General features: G+C 36.4%; 1 protein-coding gene across 9 annotated transcripts in view; it reads right to left on the bottom strand.

Moving 5' to 3' along the window:
• The window catches only part of MLLT10 (MLLT10 histone lysine methyltransferase DOT1L cofactor), a 240,833-nt gene that overhangs the window by 134,510 nt on the left and 82,705 nt on the right, over nt 1-23,618 (bottom strand). For all 9 annotated transcript variants that reach the window (XM_016224702.2, XM_016224706.2, XM_016224700.2 and 6 more), the window contains one exon: nt 11,179-11,288. In XM_016224702.2, the coding sequence (XP_016080188.2) occupies nt 11,179-11,288 (110 nt within the window). The remainder of the gene's footprint in view (nt 1-11,178; nt 11,289-23,618) is intronic.

The raw sequence follows: 23,618 nt of genomic DNA, 5'->3' as shown, positions 1-23,618 counted from the left end.
GGGAAGGAAAGAGAGGAAGGAGAGGAAGAGAGAAAGGGAGGGAGGGAAGGAGGGAGGGAAGGAGGGACATCGATATGATTGATGTGAGAGACACATCGATTGGTTGCCTCCTGCACACACCCCAACCGGGCTGGGGATCAAACCTGCAACCCAGGTATATGCCCTTGACCTGGACTTGAATGAGAGACCCTTCAGTATGCCGGCCAATGCTCTAACCACTGAGAAACACCAGCCAGGGCATGTTTTATGGTGTTTTATATTTGCTTCTTTGTTTGGTCTATTATGATCCTTTCTATACTTATGAACACTATTCCTTCATGGCTATCTAATAAATAAAGACTATTCAAAAGGATATATAAAAGATATTATACATTATCTGCCAACTACTCTATGGAAATTGTATCTTTCTAAAATAATGCTTCCTTTACTCTGAACAACACAAGCTCCACCTCAAAAAAGTTGACAAATCTCTGTTGCCCAATCTTCACATTTCTTATCAGTAAAATGAGAAACTGATATAAGAAAACATAAGAGGTCAAAACCTAAAAACACAAATCTAGTGACAAATGGTACAAAAACTGGCCATTATATTATTAATGGCATATAGAAAATCTAACATGACAGGTCAATACAGTGAATTCTCTGAAATTTAGATATGCCTTATAGATATTCTAGAAAATTTCCTTTCCTACCATTCACAAAATTTCCTTTTATTTTTTCTAAATCCCACAATTTTCCAGCAAAACAAAATTATTTATTATTCTCTGAACTCCCTACCACCTCCCCTTTGCACCTACCACCCTATTTTTTTTTACTTCCTCTGTCTGGATTTATTACTTGATCCTATTTCCCACAGGTCAAATTCCTAGTTATTCTTCAAGAACCTTTTATAAAATCTCTTTATATCCCTTATTCAATTCCTTAGGCAAAAATAATCCCTACTTTCATTATGTTCCACAACATTTCAGATTATTTATAACATACATTATTATTCTTTTCATATACTGTAATTGCATATTTACTTGGCTATCTTTCTAACTGGGTTTTGCATTGAGGGGAAAACCCCTGTATTTTATGAATCTTTGAATTCCTAGTGTCCAGCAAAATGCTTGATACAAAGTAGGTCCATAGTAAGTGCCCACTACTTTAACAAATGCTTTCCAAATTATTCTTTACTACCATCCACTTAGTACTGATGTCTTCTAAAACTCAATAATCCATTTTCCAATTGTTCCTATAATTTCAGAATTTACATGCCTCCTATTAACCTAAATATTCATAAGCAGATTATTAAAATTTTAAGGTTAATTATATGAAACAAATCAACAATTATAAAAAAAATAAGAAACAATATAGCAACCACATATAATGAAAACCACAAAAAAAAAGAAAGAAAAAACGAATTTGATAAATGGAGAGGTACACTGTGTTTCTGAAACAGAAGAGTCAACATTGTAAAAAGATAAATTCTTCCCCCAAATAATATTTTGGTGTAATGCCAGTATAATAAAAATTTTATTTTGTTAGTCCTAGTGCTCATGTGGAGAAACACATGACGATATCTATTTTACCATGTACTAAGATGTACATAAAGCCACAATAATTTAAGAATTCAATAATGATCCAAACAGTATTTCAAATCCTGAGAAAAACATAGATTATTCAATAATAATGTTTATAAAGTTGTCTGACCATGTGGGAAGAAAAAAGTTTAATACTCACCATATTCTAACCATATTCTAAAATTAACTCTAAATGGATAAAAAATTTAAGTCTAAACAATTCATTATTTCCTCTACCTTCCCTCCCTACTCCTTGAATACTTTAGCCTTAAAGTCATGAGGGGGACCAAGCATGGCAGCATCCATGCTTGGCCCCACACAACTGTCACAGCCCCAGTAAGGTTGCCTCCCATGATAAGGTTGGGGATTGGGGTCAGTGACAGAACCTGAACAAGGTGAGGAGACGAACCATGGAGGGGGTGGGAGGGAGTGGTGGTGAAAGAGACAGCTATACAGAGAAGCAGCTGCAACACAGGGTGGGGTGCAGAGCCCGAATGAGGTTAGAATGGGCTCTGCATTAAGGGATGGCAACAATAAAAGATTTCTTAACACACACACACACACACACACACACACAAAATCAAGTAAGTAAATATACTGAGGATAATGGGGATCAAATTTCTCACTGTCTGGCATGAGTCATAAATATGAAAAGAAATAATTAGAATAAATCCTGTATAGTTAGATTTGGAAAAGTTACTAAAAGTTTATGGTTCTCTATATATGGATCAATAGATATAAAAACAGATATGTGTGCATGTATATAACTCCATACATTGCATCAGAAGAATCATTGTGACCTCACAGTCTTCAATATACAGAGATAAGTATAGAAAAATGCAGGTGTGAAGGTATGTATATCTTTGTATCTGTATACATACATCTACTTCCTAGCTATCCCCATTAAGAGGGCATGGGAGTAGCAGTATTCCAATAACAATGAGCACACTTAGTGCCCATGTTGGTTTCTAAATTCATTCTCACCTAAAAGGTGAGTCCAGGGCTAGGGCAGGAATGATACAAGATAAACCTGAAACATACTATTGTGTCAGAAGTAAAGAACTGCTCACAGAATGGTAGAAACATGTCAAAAGACATAGAAGCCAGCTTGAAGGGGTCCCACCAGCAAAACCTGAGATAATATGAGCATCAAAATAAGCATAAGTAATGAAAAACAACCCATTAAAATAAAACAGTAACACACAGTCCATATTAGTCAATACTAATATAAATAACTGGAGAGAGAAAGCTTTTTCTTAAAGTGGAATACCAACAGATGAATGTAAAAGAAATGCTAAAATTAGAAAAGCACACTTGCCATCGATCATAGTAATAAGTTAATAAACCAAGAAACAATAATGGATGCTAAAATTAGTGGGTAAAACGCATAAGGAACAACATATTTACAAACAAAATACTTCCCACAAAATGCAAAATTATTGATTATAAAGGGAAAAAAGATTAATCTCCCAGTGGAGAAACCTTAGGCATCACCTTAACCAAGGGATCAAGATAACATCACCAGTAATGAAAAAAAACTGAAATCATGTACCACCTGCTAAGATGTAATGAGAAGAACTCAGCATCACTTTCGTGATATTTCTGCCAAAATCACATAATCTGAATTTAATCATGAAGAAACATTCTTAAAAAAATCCAAATAGAGGGACATTCTATTAAAATATCTGGCCTGTAACCTTCTGAAGTAAATTATAAAAGCCAGAGAAAAACTGAGTCACTATTTCAGATTAAAGGAGCCTTAGAGACAAAATGCATTCTGCAATCTTTTGGCTATGAAAGATAATCCTGGAAAAATTTGAAGATATTTGGGAAATAATTATGAGGTCTGTGGAGTAGACAGAAAATAATGCATAAATGTTAATTTCTTGATTTTGATGGCCACGTAAGAGAAAGTCCTTCTTTATAAGAAATACATACTAAAGCATTCAAGGGTGTCAGTATCATATTGATACACTGCTCTCAAAGGCTTAGGGGAGGAAAAGCTCTCTGTATTTACTATTAATGCAACCATTATCGAAGTTTGAAATTATTTCAAAATTAAAAGGAAAAACAAGTATTTTGAAAGTGAACTTTGAGGAGATTAAAGATGGCAGTGGACTGAGTGGAAGCTACACTGACGCTCTCCCAGGACCAAACTGGAATTACAACTAAAATATAGAAAAACCTTCCTGAACAATCAAATGAAGACTGGCTGGAGAACACTCTCATAAACAAGGAGGAAAAGTGGAGACCACATAGAGGCTGGTAGGAAGCATGGAGGCGCAAGAGGGCTGGCTGGGCTACTGCCACAGGCAGCAGCTGAGGATCCAAAGGGGTATCTCACCTGTGGGGGAATCCCACTGAGGACTCTGGGGCCTAAACCCCAGGCTGGGTTTCCCAGCCAAGAGCGCCAGAACTGAGAAGGGTGCCCACACAACATCTGGCTGTGAAAACAGCCAGTTTCTGCCTGGCAGGGAGAGACGGCTAGAACTGCAGGCACCCTCATAAAGAGCCAAAGCACAAAGCTTCATATGCGGCCACTCACCTTGGGCTCCGGCAGAGGGAGGGCAGAGTGGAATGGAGCTGTGTGAGGAGAATCTAGGGTTGTGGGCTCTGGAGATAGAGCCCAGAGGGCATCCCTCTGGATTCCTGTGCCAAGTCATTTCCCCATACTGTAGAAGACATCTTTCTCAGGTAGACATTTTGCTGCTTTTGCTGGGGGGGGGGGGGGGGGAGTCAGCAATTGCCCCAATCTGCTGGAAAACCTCTCACCCTATCCTAAAGAGTTTCTAAAGCACAAAGCTCATTAAGAGACTAATAACAATCAGCCACCATACTTGTGGAGTTTCTACAGCCTGAGGCTCATTAAGAGAATCAGACTAATCAGTCTGCAGGCACAGGCAGACTTGAGCACTTTGAGCCTTTGCTTGATCTGCTTCTAGACCCGGGCCTTGGAAAAGCAGACTTTGGTGTGCATCTTGGTCCTGTCCAAATGCACCCAGCCACAGCAGAGGAGACCTCAAGCCTAGGATTGTCAACAGCTCCAAACAGGGAACTCAGGGCCACTCATAAACTGCATCTGACATCAGCCTGCACCAGAGACCCTCCTAAAAGATTGAGAGTCCTAGCAGATCTACCTAATACTTAGAAACAAACCCAAACAGGCAGCCAAAATGGGGACACAAAAAAACAAGCCCCAAATGAAAGAACTAGAGAAGTCTCCAGAAAAAGAGCTAAATAAAATGGAGATAAGCAATCTATCAGATACAGACTTCAGAATACTGATTGTAAGGATGCTCAACAGCATGAACAAAGATATGGAAACTATGAAGGAAATTAAGAATGACATAGCAGAAATAAAGAATACAGTGGAAGGAATAAACAGCAAATTAGAGGAAGTTGAGGACTGGATCTGCAAATTAGAAGACAGGGTAGAAAAAAATCACTTAATCAGAGATTCAAAAAGAAAAAACAATTAAAAAACAGGAGGACAGTCTAAGGGGGAGCTGGGGGACAAAATGAAATGTCACAATATTCGCACCATAGGAGTGCCAGAGGAGGTCAAAAGTAAGCAAGGGTTAAAGAACCTGTTTGAAGAAATAATGGCAGAAAACTTCCCTTACCTGGTCAAGGAAAAAGTCACACAAGTTCAGGAGGCACAGAGAGTCCCAAGCAAGAAGAATCCAAAGAGATCCACACCAGACACATCATAATTAAAATGTCAAGCATTCAAGACAAAGAGAGAATGTTAAAGGCAACAAGAGAAAAGCAATCTGTTACCTACAAAGGAGCTCCCATAAAGTTGTCAGCTGACTTCTCATCAGAAACTCTACAGGCCAGAAGGGAATGACATGAATTATTCAAGATAATGCAAAACAAGGATCCGAAACCAAGACTACTCTACCCAGCAAGACTATCATTCAAGATAGATGATTAAATAAAGAGCTTCCCAGACAAAAAAAAAAAGGCTAAAGGACTTTATCACCATGAAACTGGCATTGCAGCAAATGTTAAAGGAACTGCTGTAATTAGAAGTAGAAATAGAGAGCAAGAGAAACAAAGGCATAAAGAATTAAAATGGCAATACTTAAGTATCTATCAATAACAACCTTAAATGTAAAACAACTCTCTACAAGTTCAAGAAGATTGAAATCATATCAAGCATCTCAGATCACAACGGCATGAAATTAGAACTCAACTACAGTAAAAACACTCAAAAACATTCAAACACATGCAGGCTAAATAACATATTATTAAACAATGAATGGGTTACCAATAAGATCAAGAAAGAAATCAAAAACTTCCTGGAAACAAATGAAAATCAACACACAACAACTCAAAATCTATGGGACACAGCAAAAGCAGTCCTAAGAGGGAAGTTCATAGCACTACAGGCCTACCTCAAAAAGCAAGAAAAATATTTAGTAAACTAACCCTACAACTTAAACAATTAGAAAGCTCCCCTGTGAAGTCATCCAGACCAGGGCTTTTGTTTGCTGGGAGTTTTTTAATTACTGCTTTGATTTCATCAGTTGTTATTAGCCTATTCAGGTTTTCTGATTCTTCCTGATTCAGTTTTACATGATCTCACTCATAAGTGGAATCTAATAAACAAAATAGTCTGAGGAACGAAATAGATCCAGAGGCACAGAAGTATGGAACAGACTGATGCATCTCAATGGGAAGGCAGGGATGGGGGAGTGGGTGGGGAGAGATTAATCAAAGAAATTATATGCAGATACGCATAAACCATGGACACAGACAATAGTGTGATGAAGCTCGGGGGGGGGGGGGCGGATGTGGAGGGGATCAATGGGGAAAATGAGGGGATATCTGTAATACTTTCAACAATAAAGATCAAATAAATAAATAAAATGAACTTTGAAAGTACGAAAAATATATTTATACATTAGTGTTGAGAAAGATTTTCTTTGCATGGCATCAAAGGCACAAACAATAAAGAGTAGTTTTGTAAATTATACAAAAGATTTAAATTCCTGAACTAGGATACATTAGCCTGCTAGAATACCAACAATAAAAACCATGAAGACATAGTGAAAGTTTAAAATCAAATGTTAAATTTTGACCAAAAGCATACCCAGCAAGTACGTAACACAAAAAAATAACATCTCTAATATAAAAAACACTTTGGAAGGAAAAAGAACATTACAATGTTAAAACAAATAGCTATTCAAAGTAAATTAACAAACATTAATAACCTTTGAAAGAAAACTTTAAAATATTTAACCTTACCAGTACTCAAAAAAAGCATTCAAATATTCTTAATATTTTCATTAAAAAATAGCAAACACTGTTTTAACACAGTGATAATAGTGCATAAGGATATTAAGAAGAGATAAAGTTATACACAATCTCACATATTACTAATGTAGTATAAGTTAGAAACTGCATTCTAGAGGACAATTTCACACAATATACATACTGAAGCTTCCAAAATGTTCATACCCTTTTTTACACAGAGATTCTGTTGGCATTAACATGCCAAACATCACATGAGGCACGCACTTCAATTAGGGGTTCTGTAATTAAATTACAGTTTACCTAAACTAATAATACTGTACATTACATGCTAACTATTAACTAAAAATAATGGCAAAAACATAACTTATAGATACAAAAAAGTTCAGGTTATTAATTTTCAAAAACACACAAAACAGTAAAATCAATATAATCCAAAAATTTTTATAGTGTATGTAAAAATGAACACATAAAATCTAGAAGGATCTGAATGAGAATATTTAGGATGATTTTTGTCCTGCATTTTTCTATTTAGTTTTCTGTATGTTCAAATTTTTTAATTAAATGTTATTACATTTATTGGGGTGACACTGGTTAATAAAATTATATAGTTTTCAAGTGTAGAATTCTATAATACATCATCTGTATAATGCATTGTGTGTTCACGGCCCAAAGTGACGTCTCCTTCTATCGCTACATATTTGACCCCCTATACCCTCTTCTACCTTCCCCCCAAATTCCTTTCCCCACCGTTTGCCACCATATCTGTCTGCAGCTATAAGTTTTTGTTTGTTTGTCTTGTTTGATCGTTTGTTGTTTTCAGTTTTATATCCCACAAGTAAGTAAAATCATAGGATTCTTGTCTTTTTCCACCTGACTTACTTCACTTGGCATGATATTCTCAAGATCCATCCCCTGTTGCAAATTACAGTATTTTATCTTTTCTTATGGCGTAGTAGTATTCCATTGTATATGCATATATACCAAATCTTCTTTATACAATCATCTAGCAAAGGACACGTTGGTTGTTTCTATGTCTGGACCACTGTGAAGAACGCTGCAATGAATATATGGGTACGTATATCTTTCCAAATAAATGTTTTCAAATTTTTCGGGTAGATACGCAGAAGAGGGATTGCTGGGTCATATGGTAAGTCTATTATTTTTGTTTCTTTGGGTTTTTTGATCCTCACCTGAGGATATTTTTTCCACTGCTTTTCAGAAAGAGTAGAAGACAGGGAGAAAAAGAGGGAGGAAAAGAGGGAGAGAGCAAGAGAGGGAAGAAGGGAGAGAAACATCGACATAAGAAAGACACACATTCATTGACTGACCGCCTCCTACAGGCGCCCTGACCAGGAGTATGGAGCAAACCTGCAACCCAGGCACATGCCCTTGACCAGGAATCGAACCCATGACCAATCCATGCGCAGGCTGATGCTCTAACCATTGAGCAACACCAGCCAGGGCTGGTAACTCTATTCTTACTTTTTAGATGAATCTCGACTTTTCCACAGTGGCTGTACCAGGTTACATTCCTACCAGCAGTGTACAAGGGTTCTACCACCTCTCTAACACTTGTTATCACTTGTCTTGTTGATAATAGCCATTTGAACAGGTGTGAAGTGGTATCTCACTGTGGTTTTGATTTGCATTTCCCTAATAGCTAGTGAAATTTAGCAGCTTTTCATGTATCTGTTGGCCATTTGTATGTCTTCTTGGAAGAAGTTTCTCTTCAGGTCCTCTGCCCATTTTTTAATTGGATTGTTTTTGTTAAGTTGTATGAGTTCTTTATATATTTTGGCTATAAACCCCTTGTTGGAGGTGTTGTATGTAAATATCTTGTCCCATTCGGTGGGCTTTTTCTTTTGTTGATTTCAGAAATCAACATTTGCTGTGCAAAAGCTTTTTCGTTTGACATAGTCCCATTCATTTATTTTTGCTTTTACTTCCCTTGACTTTCAGGTCAAATTCATAAAAACCTAAATCCAAGGTCCGTAACTTTGGTACCTATGTTTTCCACTACGTAGTTTATTGTTTCAGGTCTTTGATCCATTTTTTAGTTAAATTTTGTGAATGGTGACAAAGAGCAATCTAGTTTCATTCTTTTTCATGTGAATTTCCAATTATCCCAGCACCATTTATTGAACGGACTTTCTTTTCTCCATTGAATGACTTTGGCTCCTTTGTCAAAAATTATTTGCCCACATGTATGTGGGTTTATTTCTGGGCTCTCCACTCTGTGCCACTGGTCGGTGTGTCTTTTTTTTCTGCCAAAACCCTGCTGTTTTGAGTAATGTCACATTGTACTATTAATTTAAAGTCAGGGAATGTGATACCTCTGGCTTTGTTCTTTATTCTCAAGAGTGCTTTGACTATATGAGGTCTTCTATGGTTCCATACAAATCATGTTCTATTTATTTTAAAAATGCCACTGGAATTTTGATGGGGATTGCATTAAATGTATATATTGCTTTAAATAATATGGCCATTTTAACTATGTTGATTCTTCTAATCTATGAAAATGGAATATCTTTCCCTTTCTTTGTATCTTCTTAATAATGTCTTATAGTTTTCAGCGAAGAGGTCCTTTCACATCCTTTGTTAAGTTTATTCCTAGCTATTTTATTCTTTTGATGGCAATCACATTTCTTATTCTGAAATTTAATTGTTAATATATAGGAACACAATATATTTTTATACAATGATTTTGTATACTGCAACTTTACTGTATTTGTTTATTGTTTCTAATAGTTTTTTGGTGGTGTCCTTAGGGCTTCCTATCTAAAGAATCAGGTCATCTGCAAAAAGTGACACTTTTACTTCTTCACTCCCAATTTAGATGCCTTTTATTCCTTTCTCTTGCCTGATTACTTTGGCTAGGACTTCCAATACTATTGAATAACAGTGGTGAAACTGGAGATCCTTGTCTTGTTCATGATCTTAGAGGAAAAACTTTCTGTTTTTCACACTGAGTATGATATTAGCTGAGGGCCTGTCACATACGGCCTTTATTATGTTGAGGTACTTTCCTTCTATACCCATATTATTGAGTATGTTAATCATAAATGCATGTTGTATCTTTACAAATGCTTTTTCTGCATCTATTGATATAATCATATGATTTTTACCCTTTATTTTGTTAATGTGGTATAACACACTGATCAATTTATATGTTGAACTAACCTTGAGCTCCTGTAATAAACCCCACTTGATCGTGATGTGTTATCTTAATGTATTTAAATTTCACAAAATATACTTGTTGAAGCTTCCAAAATGTTCATACCCTTTTACACAGAGATTCGCGTGGTATTAACATGCCAAACATCAAATGAGGCACTTCAACGATAAAGGGTTCCTTAATTAAATTGCAGTTTCTCAAAACTAATAATACTCTGTATTACATGTTAAATATCCACTAAAAATAATGGCAAAAATATAATTTATTGACATAAAAAATATTCAGGTAACAGTATAGTCAATATAATCCAATATTGACTACGTAACAAAAATGCACACAATAAAATCTAGAAGGATCTGAATGAGAAGATTTGGAATGATTTCTGTCTTGCACTTTTCTATTTATTTTTCTGTATTTTCTGATTTTTTTAAATATTATTAACCTACATTATAAATGTTTAAGAAAAAATTTCTAAAACCTTAGAATTGGCTGCAGTAATACTTCCTCCACAGATGGAATAAATCAACAGGTACCTTAAATAAATGGTAACACTAAAAGGTACATTGGGTAACAGAAAAATCATCTAACATGCAAAAGACAATGGAAAAATAATATATATGTATGAAATAAAAAATATATATGGGGGGAAAAGCAAACGTTAACTAAGGTTTTAAAAAAGCTAATAACAAATATCCTATCATAGTGGTAGAAAATAATTTGAGGAAGGGAGAGGAGGAAGTAATATTCTGCAACAGGATTGTTTTTTAAGAAAGGATGTATGATATCAAAATGAATACTATACCAAATAATGATTACTTCAAATTTAATAGAATCTTGATGTCTGAAAGAATACAGAATGTCACTAATTCTTAAAGGAAAAATCCATAATAACTAAAATGTCATGTAAATATTACAATACTAAATAACTAAGTTAGTATAAAAGATAACATAGCTTTGTTTGTTTTGTACTACTGTGACCTTAGCAACATACTTTAATAACTGTAGTTTATCACAGTAATTATACCTTGTCCAAATCTCTCTGGAATTTGATGAAGACCTAGAATTTAAATTTTCTAATGTAGGCCTATAATAAAAAATACCAAAAAATTCCTTTACACTTCCCAGCTTCAAAACAAAAAACATTATATTCAAACATCAATAAAATAATATCCACTGTACCTTATTATAACGATCATGTGGAACAGACTGTAAAACGATTGGTTCCATTGTAGAAACATTGGCAAACTGTACCTCTGGAATATACAGGGCACAAACCACATGAGCCCAACCTAAAAATAAATAAAAATAACATCATTTTCCAGTTTTCAATAAAGATTTTTCAAAGATAAATAAAATCAGTAACTTTCTAAAGAGACCTTAGCCTGGCCGGTGTGGCTCAGCAGTTGAGCATCGACCTATGACCCAGCAAATCGAGGTTCGATTCCCTGTTAGGGCACATGCCCGGGTTGCGGGCTTGATTCCTGGGGGGGGAGAGGGCATGCAGGAGGCAGCCAATCAATGACTCTCTCATCATTGATGTTTCTCTCTCTCCCCCTCTCCCTTCCTCTGTCTGAAATCAATAAAGACACATTTTTTAAAAAAAAAAAGAGCGAGAGATCCTTAAATGCCTACTTAAGCAAATATATAATAAAATAATTTCTCAATATTGACTAAATAGTCAAACCACTATTGATAAAGCACTCAATCATTTCTCTAGTTATATGCACAGTAACACAAATAAAAGGAAACATTTTAAAATTCAGACTCTGGCACTGACTGACAATTCTTATAAATAATTCAGATCAACACTACTTCTGAGAACCACTGTAAAAATAAGAATTTTTATAGTTGAAAACCAAAAATAAAAAATTTAATTTTAATCTTGAATGTCAACATTATTTACTTTTATATTAATGTCAATTTTTTAAGTAAGTTTTTATTGATTTCAGAGAGAGGAAGGGAGAGGGAGAGACAGAAACATCAATGATGAGAGTCACTGATTGGCTGCCTCCTGCACGCCCCCTACTGGGGATCGAGCCCACAACCTGGGCATGTGCCCTGACCAGGAATCGAACAGTGATCTCCTGGTTCTTGGGTAGACGCTCAACCACTGAACGTGCCAGCTGGGCAATTAATTTCAGTATTTTTAATTGATATTTTACTAGTACTAGCGTTAATTATTTTCATACTTCACTTAAAATACTGTAACAATTAATATTAAATGCTAATATTTCTTTTCATTTTCAAAATGTGCTTGAGAATATCAAAGAGCTGATGTGACAGTGAGGAATTAATGATTCAAAACTGTAAAAGAATGAAAGTCCAGGTTGGTGAGTATAGCTTTTGGCTACTTTTGCCACCCAGGGGACATCTGCCTATTTCAGAGAAAGCAGCTAAGAGGGAAAAGGTGCTTTTGACAAACTCAGAAGGCTGGAAGTACAGAGTTTTATGTTCACAGACAACCAGGGAGAAGGGTAACTAGTAAGCCCCTCACCTGTTTCAGCTACACCTGAAGGGCTGCAAGCCAGGAGTAATAATTAACTAAAAATACACAGGTCCTCAAAGAGACTGCAGCTGGGCTTTGATCATCTCAAACTGTGAAATATGACTCATATAATCCTACATTACAAGTGCCTCAGGCACCAGACAGAAGTAAATATACATCCTCTCTGGAGAAAAACAATGTCATCTTGGCTACAAATAATTTCAAATATTAGTTCATTTCAACACAATAAAAAATACCAAACACTTTAAAGTCAAGACAGCATGAATGAAAACCAGCAGAACCAATAAAATAAAAAGCAGATCTGGGGTGTGGGTTGCCATGGACATGGCCTGCACCTAGCTAGAGGGACCATTAGCTCCAGGGGCACGCAGCCCAGGCCCAGGCCCTTATCCTCGACTTGCCGCCGCCGCCACCACCAGAGCTCAAGCTAACTGAGGGGCAACACAGAGCCTTAGGCAGAGGTCTGATTCTTCTCTTTGGTGCTAGGACCAGAGAAGTCCTGATGGTCCGGTGCTGAGCAAAGCTGAATTTGTTGAGCAAGTTCATCAGAGTAACCAGGCCTGCTACTGTTCTATACAATGAAACTCTGGCTATTGACCCTCAAAACTGCACCTTACACAGCAATAGATCTGCAGCATATGTATATGAAAATCCAGCAGTATGGCAAGGCCCTGGACGATGCAATCATAGTTTGACTTCTCTATTCCAAATAGCCTAAAGCATATTTCAGACAGATGTTGCCCTCCAGTACCTCGAAGGTCATGCTGATGCACTGGCAGCCTTTGCATGTTGACTGGCTGAGAAACCCTAGAGTCTGCAGTTTCTGGTGGGGATAGTAGCAGCTGCCATGAAATCTCCCATGAGACTCCCTCCAGCCCACTTACCAGCAGCTTCAGAAAATGAAACTGGACAAGAGTCCCTTAGTGGTCATATCTGTGATTGGGAACTCCTCACAGCTGGCCATCATGGGGCCTCTGTGGCTGTCCTAGAAACTGCTCTGAAGATTGGCACCTGCAACCTCAAACTGAGAGGTTCTATTTTCTGCCCTGAGCAGTGCTTACTGGTCTCTTGGAAACACAGAGAAGAACACTGCATATATGCAGCAGAACTTGGATGTAGTCAAAAACCTTAGGTGGCCAGACAGGAGAATGCTGAGCTCTTGGGAACCTAGTCTCTGCATTCTTCTCCAAAAGAAATTATCGGGAGCCTCACTAACCACAGGCATCAGTTGATGCTCACCATGAACTCAAGGACGGAGAGGTGGCATCTGAGTGCTGCTTCTTGCCTGCCTGCAATTAACTGGAAATCTTTATTTCCATATCCCTGAAACCAGCCACCAATTATTAAGACTGGAGTTAATATTGGTTAAAATGCCTAAAGGAAACTACGGCAATAATACATATTTTGTTTAGGTTCAAAATTTTAGTTGACCAGACTTCTGGGATTTAACTCAGTTAAGTGTGACGTCTGCTCATGAAGCACCTAAGGTGCACAGAGCACTGTGCTGAGGGTCCAGGTCCTAGGTGGTGTGTGGGGGAGTCACTCCCCTAAAGGAGCTTATGTTCTCTGAGAGAGAGCTTTAACACAGCAAACATATTAAAACACTGCTTGAGCAATAAATGCTAATGTTCTCTTAATCACTGCCAAGATTTTGGAATTCTAAAGGAGACAGAGACTAGTACAGGCTTGAGGAAGCTTTCTGAAACAGGTAGAAATCAAATCAGTCCCTGTATGAAGAACAGAAATTGGCATATGGGGTTCTAAGACCTGGTTAGCATATCAAGCATGCTTTGCTCAGTGATAAGATAGGTCATGCCTTTAGCAAAGATCAGATATTTTCCCCCATCTTTTTGGTATACTTACAGACTCTTGATTTTTATAAAAGGTAATTTTTATTAGTTTTACTCAATTACATAAGAAATACATGAAAATAACCAAGAGTAAGCATACCATCCTGTTAATATTTGGGGTATAATTTTTTGGTCATATATATATATATGCAATTATAATGGCTTATACCTACTCAAACAAAATTGAAATCCCATTGTAATACTTTTTATAACTTACTTTTTCATTAATATTTTTGCACTAATTTTTAAACATTTTTTCAGCTGTGTTTCAACAAACATATTTGTATTTTGGAGTTTCAGACAAAATAAATATGCTTATTATATTCAAATAACATATAACACAAAATTGAAAATTTCTTCACAGAACTGAAAACTATAATAATAAATGCAATGAAGATTCCAGAAGTAAAAAAAAAAATGTTAAACCTCAATGGGTAAAATCAGCAATGATTTAGACATAAAAACAGAATCAGAGGGCAATAACAAAATAGGTCAGAAGAAAAATATCCAGAATGTTAGCACAAAACACAAAAGTATAAAAAATACAAAAACACAGAAGACATGAACAGCATAGTAAGCAAGCCTAACACATATATCAGAGAAATATGAAAATGTCACAAAAGCAACATTTAAAATGTTAATAACTAAAAGATACCCAGAAACTTTCCAAGCAGAAGAAAGCTGGCAAGTCACAGACTGAAGAATCATAATAAATCCAGGGTAAGTAAAAATAAATCCACACCTATGACCGTTAGCAAGAGAGAGAGAGATAAAAATTCTAAAACAGCCAAAAGGCAAGTTATCATTAAAAGAACTGGATAAATAAAGCCCAAAAATATCTTTAAACAAATTTCCATTAAAGGGAACACCAAACAATTTCCCTCAAGTAAAAACTGAGACAAGAAGGAAGCTCCAAGATGAATAAAGCATGGTAAACATATATACTTTCACTGGATGCTGACTGGATAAAACAACACCTTTTTTGGGGGGGGAGGGGAGATTTAATTTTGTATAATTTTTTTTTTTTTAAACATATCTTTATTGATTTCAGAGAGAGGAAAGGAGGGAGAGAGAGAGAGATAGAAACATCAATGATGAGAGAGTCATTGATTGGCTGCCTTGCCCGCAACCCAGGCATGTGCCCTGACCGGGAATTGAACCCCCATCGCCTGGATCCTAGGTCGATGCTCAAACCGCTGAGCCACGCCCGGCCGGGCTGTATAATTTTTTTAAACTTATCTTTATTGTTGAAAGTTTTACAGATGTCCCCTTTCCCCCCACCCCCAACAATACCTTCTTTCACTTGAAATACATGACTACTTACATCAAAACTTTAAACGTTATATGGTAAAGTTTTCAATGTATGTAAGTTTAACACATATTAAAACTATTAAAGAGACTGGGGAAAGAGCAGGTAAAAGACATCTATATGGTTTCAAGGTTTCTACATTTTGTGGGAAGTTGTACACAGAGTAGATTGAATTTATTGGTATAATAATTATAATTCCCGAATAAACCACTACATATGTAACATTAATTTTTCTATATATAGAAAAATATGAGTATTAATAATATATATCATTAACAATATTATTAGTATTAATGTTTCTATATATAGAAAATTATAGCCAATGTTTCCAGTGGGTTTTCCATACAAATGGTCTGTCCTGGCTCGTGCTTCAGTCTTTCCTAAAAATCTCTCAAAAAAGCTGCATCTGGCCTTGATGTGCCCCATACCTCTCGCTAAGTGGCCCCAGGTCAGCACTAGTGGCAGTCAGTCCTGGTTTGCAGCTTAGCCTCTCCTGGGCAGCTTCAAGTCCAACACAAGCAGCAGCCATCTGCAGATTGCTTTGTGGTGGCCCCAGGCATAACAAAGGTAGTGGCTGACCTTGTCCTGAACCTCCTGGGAGGCCCCAGAGCTAGTGCACCCTTTGGACAGCTTCAGATCACATTGAAGCACCACACAACCTCCTCCACGAGTAACACACTCAAGGGGCAGACTCAAGGGCATCAGAACCCTGCTGAAGTAAGTCCTGCTCCATGGGGTGAGACCCTGCACAGCTCATCCTCAACAGTGGTAATAGAGCTTGCTGCCGATCACCCTGGGGGTAAATCCCACACATTGACATGCCAACAGCAATCAAGGCTCAACTATAACAGGAGGGTGTACACAGCCCACAAAGGGTGGGGAGGGTGCTGGGGTGGGCGCACCTAGAGTGCCCAGCCCGGGTGAATGGGGAGGCTGTGCCACTGGACCCTACAGGACATCTACTACAGTAGGCCACTCTACCAAGCCCAGGAGACATAGCAGCTCTACCTAATACATAGAAACAAACACACGGAAGCAGCCAAAATGAGGAGACAAAGAAACAGGTCCCAAGTGAAAGAACAAAAAAAATAACTAAATGAAATGGAGGCAAAGCAAAACAATGGTTATAAGGATGCTCAAAGAACTTAGTGAGAACTTCAACAGCATAAAAAAGGACATGGAAACCATAAAAAAGAACGAGTCAGAAATGAAGTTTAATTTACAGAATTTACAGGGAATCAACAGTACATAAAGCCAAGAATCAAAACAGTGATTCAGAATATAAGAAAGCAAAAAACACCCAATCAGAACAGCAAAAAAAATCCCCTCCCCAAAATAAGGATAGTATAAAGAGCCTCTGGGACAACGTCAAGCCTACCAACATTCAGATCATGGCAGGATGCTGGAAGGAGAAAAGACAGCAAGAAACTGAAAACCTATTTGAAAAAAAAATGGCAGAAAACTTCCCTGACCTGGTGAAGGAAATAGACATACAAGTCCAGCAAGCACAGAGTCTCAAACAAGAGGAACCCAAAGAGACCCACACCAAGACACATCATAATTAAAATGCCAAAGGTTAAAGACAAAGAGAAAATCTTAAAAGCAGCAAGAGAAAAGCAGTTATCTACAAGGGAGCTCCTATATGACTGTCAGCTGATTTCTCAAAAGAAACTTTGCAGGCCAGAAAGGAGTGGCAAGAAATATTCAAAGTGATGAAAAACAAGGATCTACAACCGCTATTGCTCTACCAAGTAACGCTATCATTTAGAATCAAAGGACAGATAAAGAGCTTCCCAGGCAGAAAAACCTAAAGGACTTCATCACTACCAAACCAGTATAACAATAAATGTTAAAAGATCTTCTTTAAGAAAAAAATGATAAAACATGAGTAATAAAATGGCAATAAATACATATCTATCAACAATTACTTTAAATGCAAATGGATTAAATGTTCATACAAGAAGTACATGCAAGAAGAGGCAATCAATGAATACATAAATAAATGGAACAACAAATCTATAGTTCTCTCTTTCTCATTCTCCCCCCCTTCCCTTCCTCTCTCTAAAATCAATAAATCAACCAATAAATAAATAAAAAAGAAGTACAAATTGTTAGTTACAGAACAGTCATAGGGATGTGAAGGATAGTATAGGTAATATACTCAAAAATATTCTAATAACTATGTACGGTGTCAGATGGGTACAAGACTTATCAGGATGATCACTTAGTAAATTATATAATGTCTAATCGCTGAGGTGTACACCTGTAACTAATATAATATTGCATGTCAACTGTAATTGAAAAATAAAAAATGTTTTAAAAAAGAAAGACCAGCCAGTGTGGTTCAGTGATTGAGCACTGACACATGCACCATGAGGCTTCCAGTTCAATTCCTGGTGGGGGAACATGCCCAGGTTGCAAGCTCAATCCCCAGAAGGGGGCAGCCAATCAACGTTGATGTTTCTCTCATGGATGTTTCTATCTCTCCCTCTCCCTTCCTCTCTCTAAAATCAATTTTTAAAAATTAAAAAAGAAAAATTATAGCCAAAAGGGAAATTTAATGCAATTAAATTAAATTTAAATGCAATACTAATTAATTGCATTATCATTAATATAATATTGATGCCGAAAAATATTTGCAAAGAAGAAAGAAAAGAGGGAACAGAGAAACAATAAGAGAAATAATGAAGGTTAAGAAGGAGTAGCAGTAAACTTCCACTGCTGCCCAAGATGGAATAAAGAGGACCAAATATAGCCTTCTGCATGAAAAATGCACATGCCCTAATCCCAAAAAATGGACAATGGTTTTTAAGGCTTTGGATATCAGGTAATAAAGGACAACAATCCCAACGAGACAAAAAAATATGTGAGCCCTCGGTTTCCCCATCTTAATGTCTTGAGAGTTCTTCCAGGCCAAGGCACAGGGTGAGGAACTAAGGCTAAGTCCAGGACTCTCACAAAGTTGAGGAGATCTGGTGAGACCAAGGCAGCTAAAATGGCAGGACAAAATACCAGAAATAAAGCTCTTCACAGAGAGAGACACACATAGAGCACTATTTGAGTACTAAGAAGAGAACATGTGAGTGAGGAAATTACACAGCTTAGAAAAATATCACCCAAAAGGATTAGTGGGAACAGTATCCAACAGGCACAAAGGGCCAGGAACTTTGCCAGTTTCCCCTAGCCAGACTGAAAAAGCTCATAACTCAGAGACCATTCGGTAGAATACTCGAAGGATCTTGCCTCAGTGGTGGGGAATAATTATCCCTAGATCCAGCACTGCTCTGGAACCACCTAATAAATCATAAGAGTAGAACTTTAAAGGATGAAACTGTTTCCAAAGAACATAACTTTCAGACCAAAACTCAGGATTTTTACAAATGCAAAATATCCAGACTTAAGTCAGCAAAAAAGGTGGAGTAGGTAGCTTCAAGGGCACATTCCATCACAGGAACATAAAAAAAAAAAAAAACCTCAAGCAGGGTCCTGGCCAATATGGCTCCGTGGTTAGAGTTGGCCTCTGCACCAAAGGGTCATTCAGAATCCATTCCTGGTCAAGGGCACATACCTGGGTTGCAGGTTCAATCTCTGGCTCTGGTTGGGGCAAGTGCATGATGCAATCAATTGATGTATGTTTCATACATTGATATTCTCCCCCCCCCCCCCCCCCAGTCCTCCTTCCCTCCATCCCACTCTCTCTAAAAATCAATGGAAAAAATATCCTGGGGTGAGGATTAAAAACAACAACAAAAATCAAGCAGGAACCAATTTTGTCAGAACAGCAAACAAGCAAATGCTCAATCAAGAAAAAAGCAACTTAAAAATGCTAAGAAAGCTTTTGGCATTTTTACTTTCCCTTGACCCATGTTCACCCTGAGTTCAGTGGAGGTCTTGAAGACAGCAATGAGTTCCAAGTGTGGAACCTTGGTTCCTGATTTCAGTAGGGACAGACCAGATCTTATATGCAAAGAACTGTGTTTGTTCTAAAATATCTGTAGCTACTAAAGAATTGATAAAATAGGCTTGTTCTTCTTTTGACAAGCTCAGAACTCAGGGCAAAAAAGGGGTAGTTATTCATCAAATCACTAGAAGGTAGACCAAAAAAACCCACCCAAAGATGCCTGGGGCAAAACATTATGATTCAAGCATACAATCTAGTGCAAAAGCCTGGGAGGAAAATCAGAAAATATGGGGATAACGTTTCTCTGGGAAATTGGGGCATTCAAAACCACCTGTGTTGGCTAGGGTATTTAGAGAGCAGCACATGCCCAGGGCAGGATGTATCCTCAGAAAGACCTGAGATCCTAAACTCCTTTTTTGCTTATCTCTAGGTACAGTGCAAGCAGGATGTAAAGACTAAGCAAGGCAGAGCTGTAAACATGTTGGATAACCACTGAACAAATAGTCCCAGCACAGAGCCAATCTTCAAAGACTGGAAGAGGTGTTTCTTTTTACTGTTTTTTTTTCTTTTTTATTCTCCCTCACTTTCTCACCTGGTAGTCAAGCAAATCTTTGTCAAAACACCAGTCAAACGCAAGCTGAAGAAATAGAGGCTTTAGAGATGTGACAAAGAAAACACTTTTAAAAAACTGTTTCGAAACCACTAACAAAACAAAACAAAGAGCTGCAGCATACAGCAAGTAACAAAACTGTAAGGAATCTTCTCCTAAGAGTTACCACATTCAGTATGTCCAGTTTTCAAGAAAGAGTTATAGAGCATGCAAACAAAAAGAAAGTATAGCCCATTCGCAGAAGAAATTAACAGAATCTGTCCCTCCAAAAGTGCAAAGATGGGACTTACTAGAAAAAGACTTTAAGAAAAAAGAATTTTAAAAAAAGAGTACCTATTAAATCTATATGCTTACCAACATATACACAACTTACATACAATCCCAGAAGGAAAGGATAAAAAGCAACAGGCAAAGAGAATAAATATCTGAAGAAATAAAAGCCCAAAACTTGCCAATATGATAAAAGACCTTAATCTACACACTCAAGAGGATCAAGAAACCACAAGAGGAATAAACACGAAGATCCAAACAGATACTTAATAATAACTGCTAAAAGCCAAGGGAAAAGAAAACTTCTGAAGCATTAACATAGAAGCAACTTGTTACATACAAGAAATCCTCAATAAGATTAACAACAGATTTCTCATCAAATTCAATGAAGGCCATTAAGGAGTACAATTACATTTTTTAATTTCTGAAAGAAAAAAGAAAAAAACCTGTCACCCAAAAATTCTGTATCAAGCAAGGCTATCCCTCAAATAAAGAGAAAGTAAGGCATTCCTAATGAAATGTAAGGCAAGATACTCTGTTGCTAATAGACCTGGCCAACAAGAAATGGTAAAGAAGGACCTTTAGGCTAAAATAAAAGAACACTAGACAGTAACTAAAAGCCATACAAAAAAATAAAGAACTATAGTAAAGATAAGTATAGGTAAAAATTAAAGCTAGCATTATAATATTTTTTATATGTAACTACCCTTTATCTTTCCTACATGATTTAAAAGACAAATCCATGACATAATAATTATAGATCTGTGTTAATGAGCACACGATATATAGGGAGGTATAAAGACACAATATATAAAGACAAATTTTAATAAAACAACATAAAAAGGGGGATGCAGCTGTATAACAACACAGTTTTTGTATACTATTGAAGATAAGCTGACATCAATTCAAACAAAGTTATTATAAATTTAGGATGCTAATTTTAATCCCCAAGAAAACCAGCGAGGACATACTTAAAAGATATACACAAGCCTGGCGGGCATGGCTCAGCGGTTGAGCACTGACCTTATGATCCAGGAGATCTCGGTTCAATTCCCAGTCAGGGCACATGACTGGGTTGCTGGCTCAGTCCCCAGCAGCGGCGTGCAGGAGGCAGCCGATCCATGACTCTCTCATCACTGATGTTTCTATCTCTCTCCCTCTCCCTTCCTCTCTCTGAAATCAATAAAATATATACATATATATATATTTTAAAAAGACATACACAAAAAGAAGAAATTCAAAAGGTCACAATACCCAAATAATCAATGTAAGGCAGTACTGAAGAAACTAAAGAACAAAAAGGGCATAAAACACAAGAAAAAATAGTAAAACAGCATATATTCTTATCACTAACTACTTTAAATGGGTTAAATTTGCCAATCAAAAAACAGAGATTAGCTGAATGAATTAAAAATGATTCAATTACATGCTATTAGAAACTCACTTTGGATACACAGATGCAAACAGGTTGAAAGTAAAAGAATGGAAAAAGATATTCTATGCAAATAGTAATCAAAAGAGATCTGAATGGCTACACTAATATCACACAAAAAGATCTTTAAGTCAAAAACTGTGAAGAAAGACTAGGAAGGACATATTAATGGTCACTAAAAAGTCAATTCAGAGTGTAAAAAATTTAAACACACACACCAAACAGCAGACCCCAAAAATATATGAAACAAAAATTCACAGCATTGAAGGGAAAATACACAGTTCTAAAATAATACTTGGAGACTTTAACACCCCACTATCAATAATGTATAAAACTACTACACAGAAGATAGGTAAAGATATAGAGGACCTGAACAACACAATAAGCCAACTAAACTTTATAGAACAACCAACCCAACAACAGCAGAATACATATTCTTCTCAACTGCACATGGGACATTCTCCAAAACAGACTCTATGTTAGAACATAAATCTCCATAAATTTAAAAGTAATTAACTTATACAAAGTATTTCCCCAATTCCAATGGAATAAAGCTAGAAATCATTAAAGAAAATGAAAAAATTACAAGTACTTAGAAATTAAAAAGACAGTCTTAAAGGACCATCATAGAATTTTTTTTAAATTGAACATATATATACACACACACACATATATATATAACAGTATAATTCACAATGTCTGAAATCCAATCAAAGATTACCATGCACTCAAAGGAGGAGGAAAACACAGCCCATAATAAGAATAATCAATCAAACCCAATCAAGAACTGATATAAATGGTGAAATTGACAGAAAAACAACTGCATTCTAAATGTTCAAATAGTTAAGTAGAAACATGGAAGATATAAAAAGAAGATCCACATTAAACAGTAAACAACTTTAAACAAAAATAATGACATTTAATGATGGGGTTTATAGCAAAGATACATGCATGACAACAACTGCAAAAAGGTCAAAAAAATAGAAGTGGAGCTATATTACTTAAGATTTAATACTATATATGTAGTAGTATAATAGTATCACTTGATTGTAGACTGTACTGAGTAAAAAAGATGTATACTTTCAACCCTAAGACAATGACTAACACAATACAACAAAACATACAGCTAATAACACAACAAAGAAGGTAAGATGGAATCATAAAAATCTCAAACCAAAAGGAGGGCAATAAGAGGAAAAAAGATAAAAAACAGATGGAGCAAATAAAAAACAGTATCAAGATGGTAGCTTTAAATCTAACCGTATCATTCATCACATTAAATAAAAATGAACTAGACACCCCAATTAAAATGCATAGATTGTCAGAATGAAGATAAATAAATGGTCAATGAGCACATGAAAAGATGCTCAACTTTATTAGTTATTAGAAAAACATAAATCAAAAACAAAATATCACTTCATTTTGGCTAAAACCAAAAGACAAACATTAAAAAGTGTTGACAAAGATAGGGAGAAAAAAGAATCTAAATGCACTACTAGTAGAAAATGTAAAATGGTACACCCACATTGGAAAATATACTGGCAGCTTCTCGAAAAGATAACAGTAAACATGTGACCCAGTAATACCACTTCCAAAAATAATCCAAAAAAAAATTAAGACATATTACACACACACACACACACAAATGTTTAAAGCAGTATAATTCAAAACAGCCAAAAAGTGTAAACAACCCAAATATCCATGAACTGTTAAATGGGTAAACAAAATATATCCATACTAT

This window comes from Miniopterus natalensis, chromosome 1 (genome assembly GCF_054644295.1).
Source record: "Miniopterus natalensis isolate mMinNat1 chromosome 1, mMinNat1.hap1, whole genome shotgun sequence".
NCBI lineage: Eukaryota > Metazoa > Chordata > Mammalia > Chiroptera > Miniopteridae > Miniopterus > Miniopterus natalensis.
Note: the sequence above shows the minus strand (reverse complement) of the source record. Positions and strands in the feature narration are given on the sequence as shown.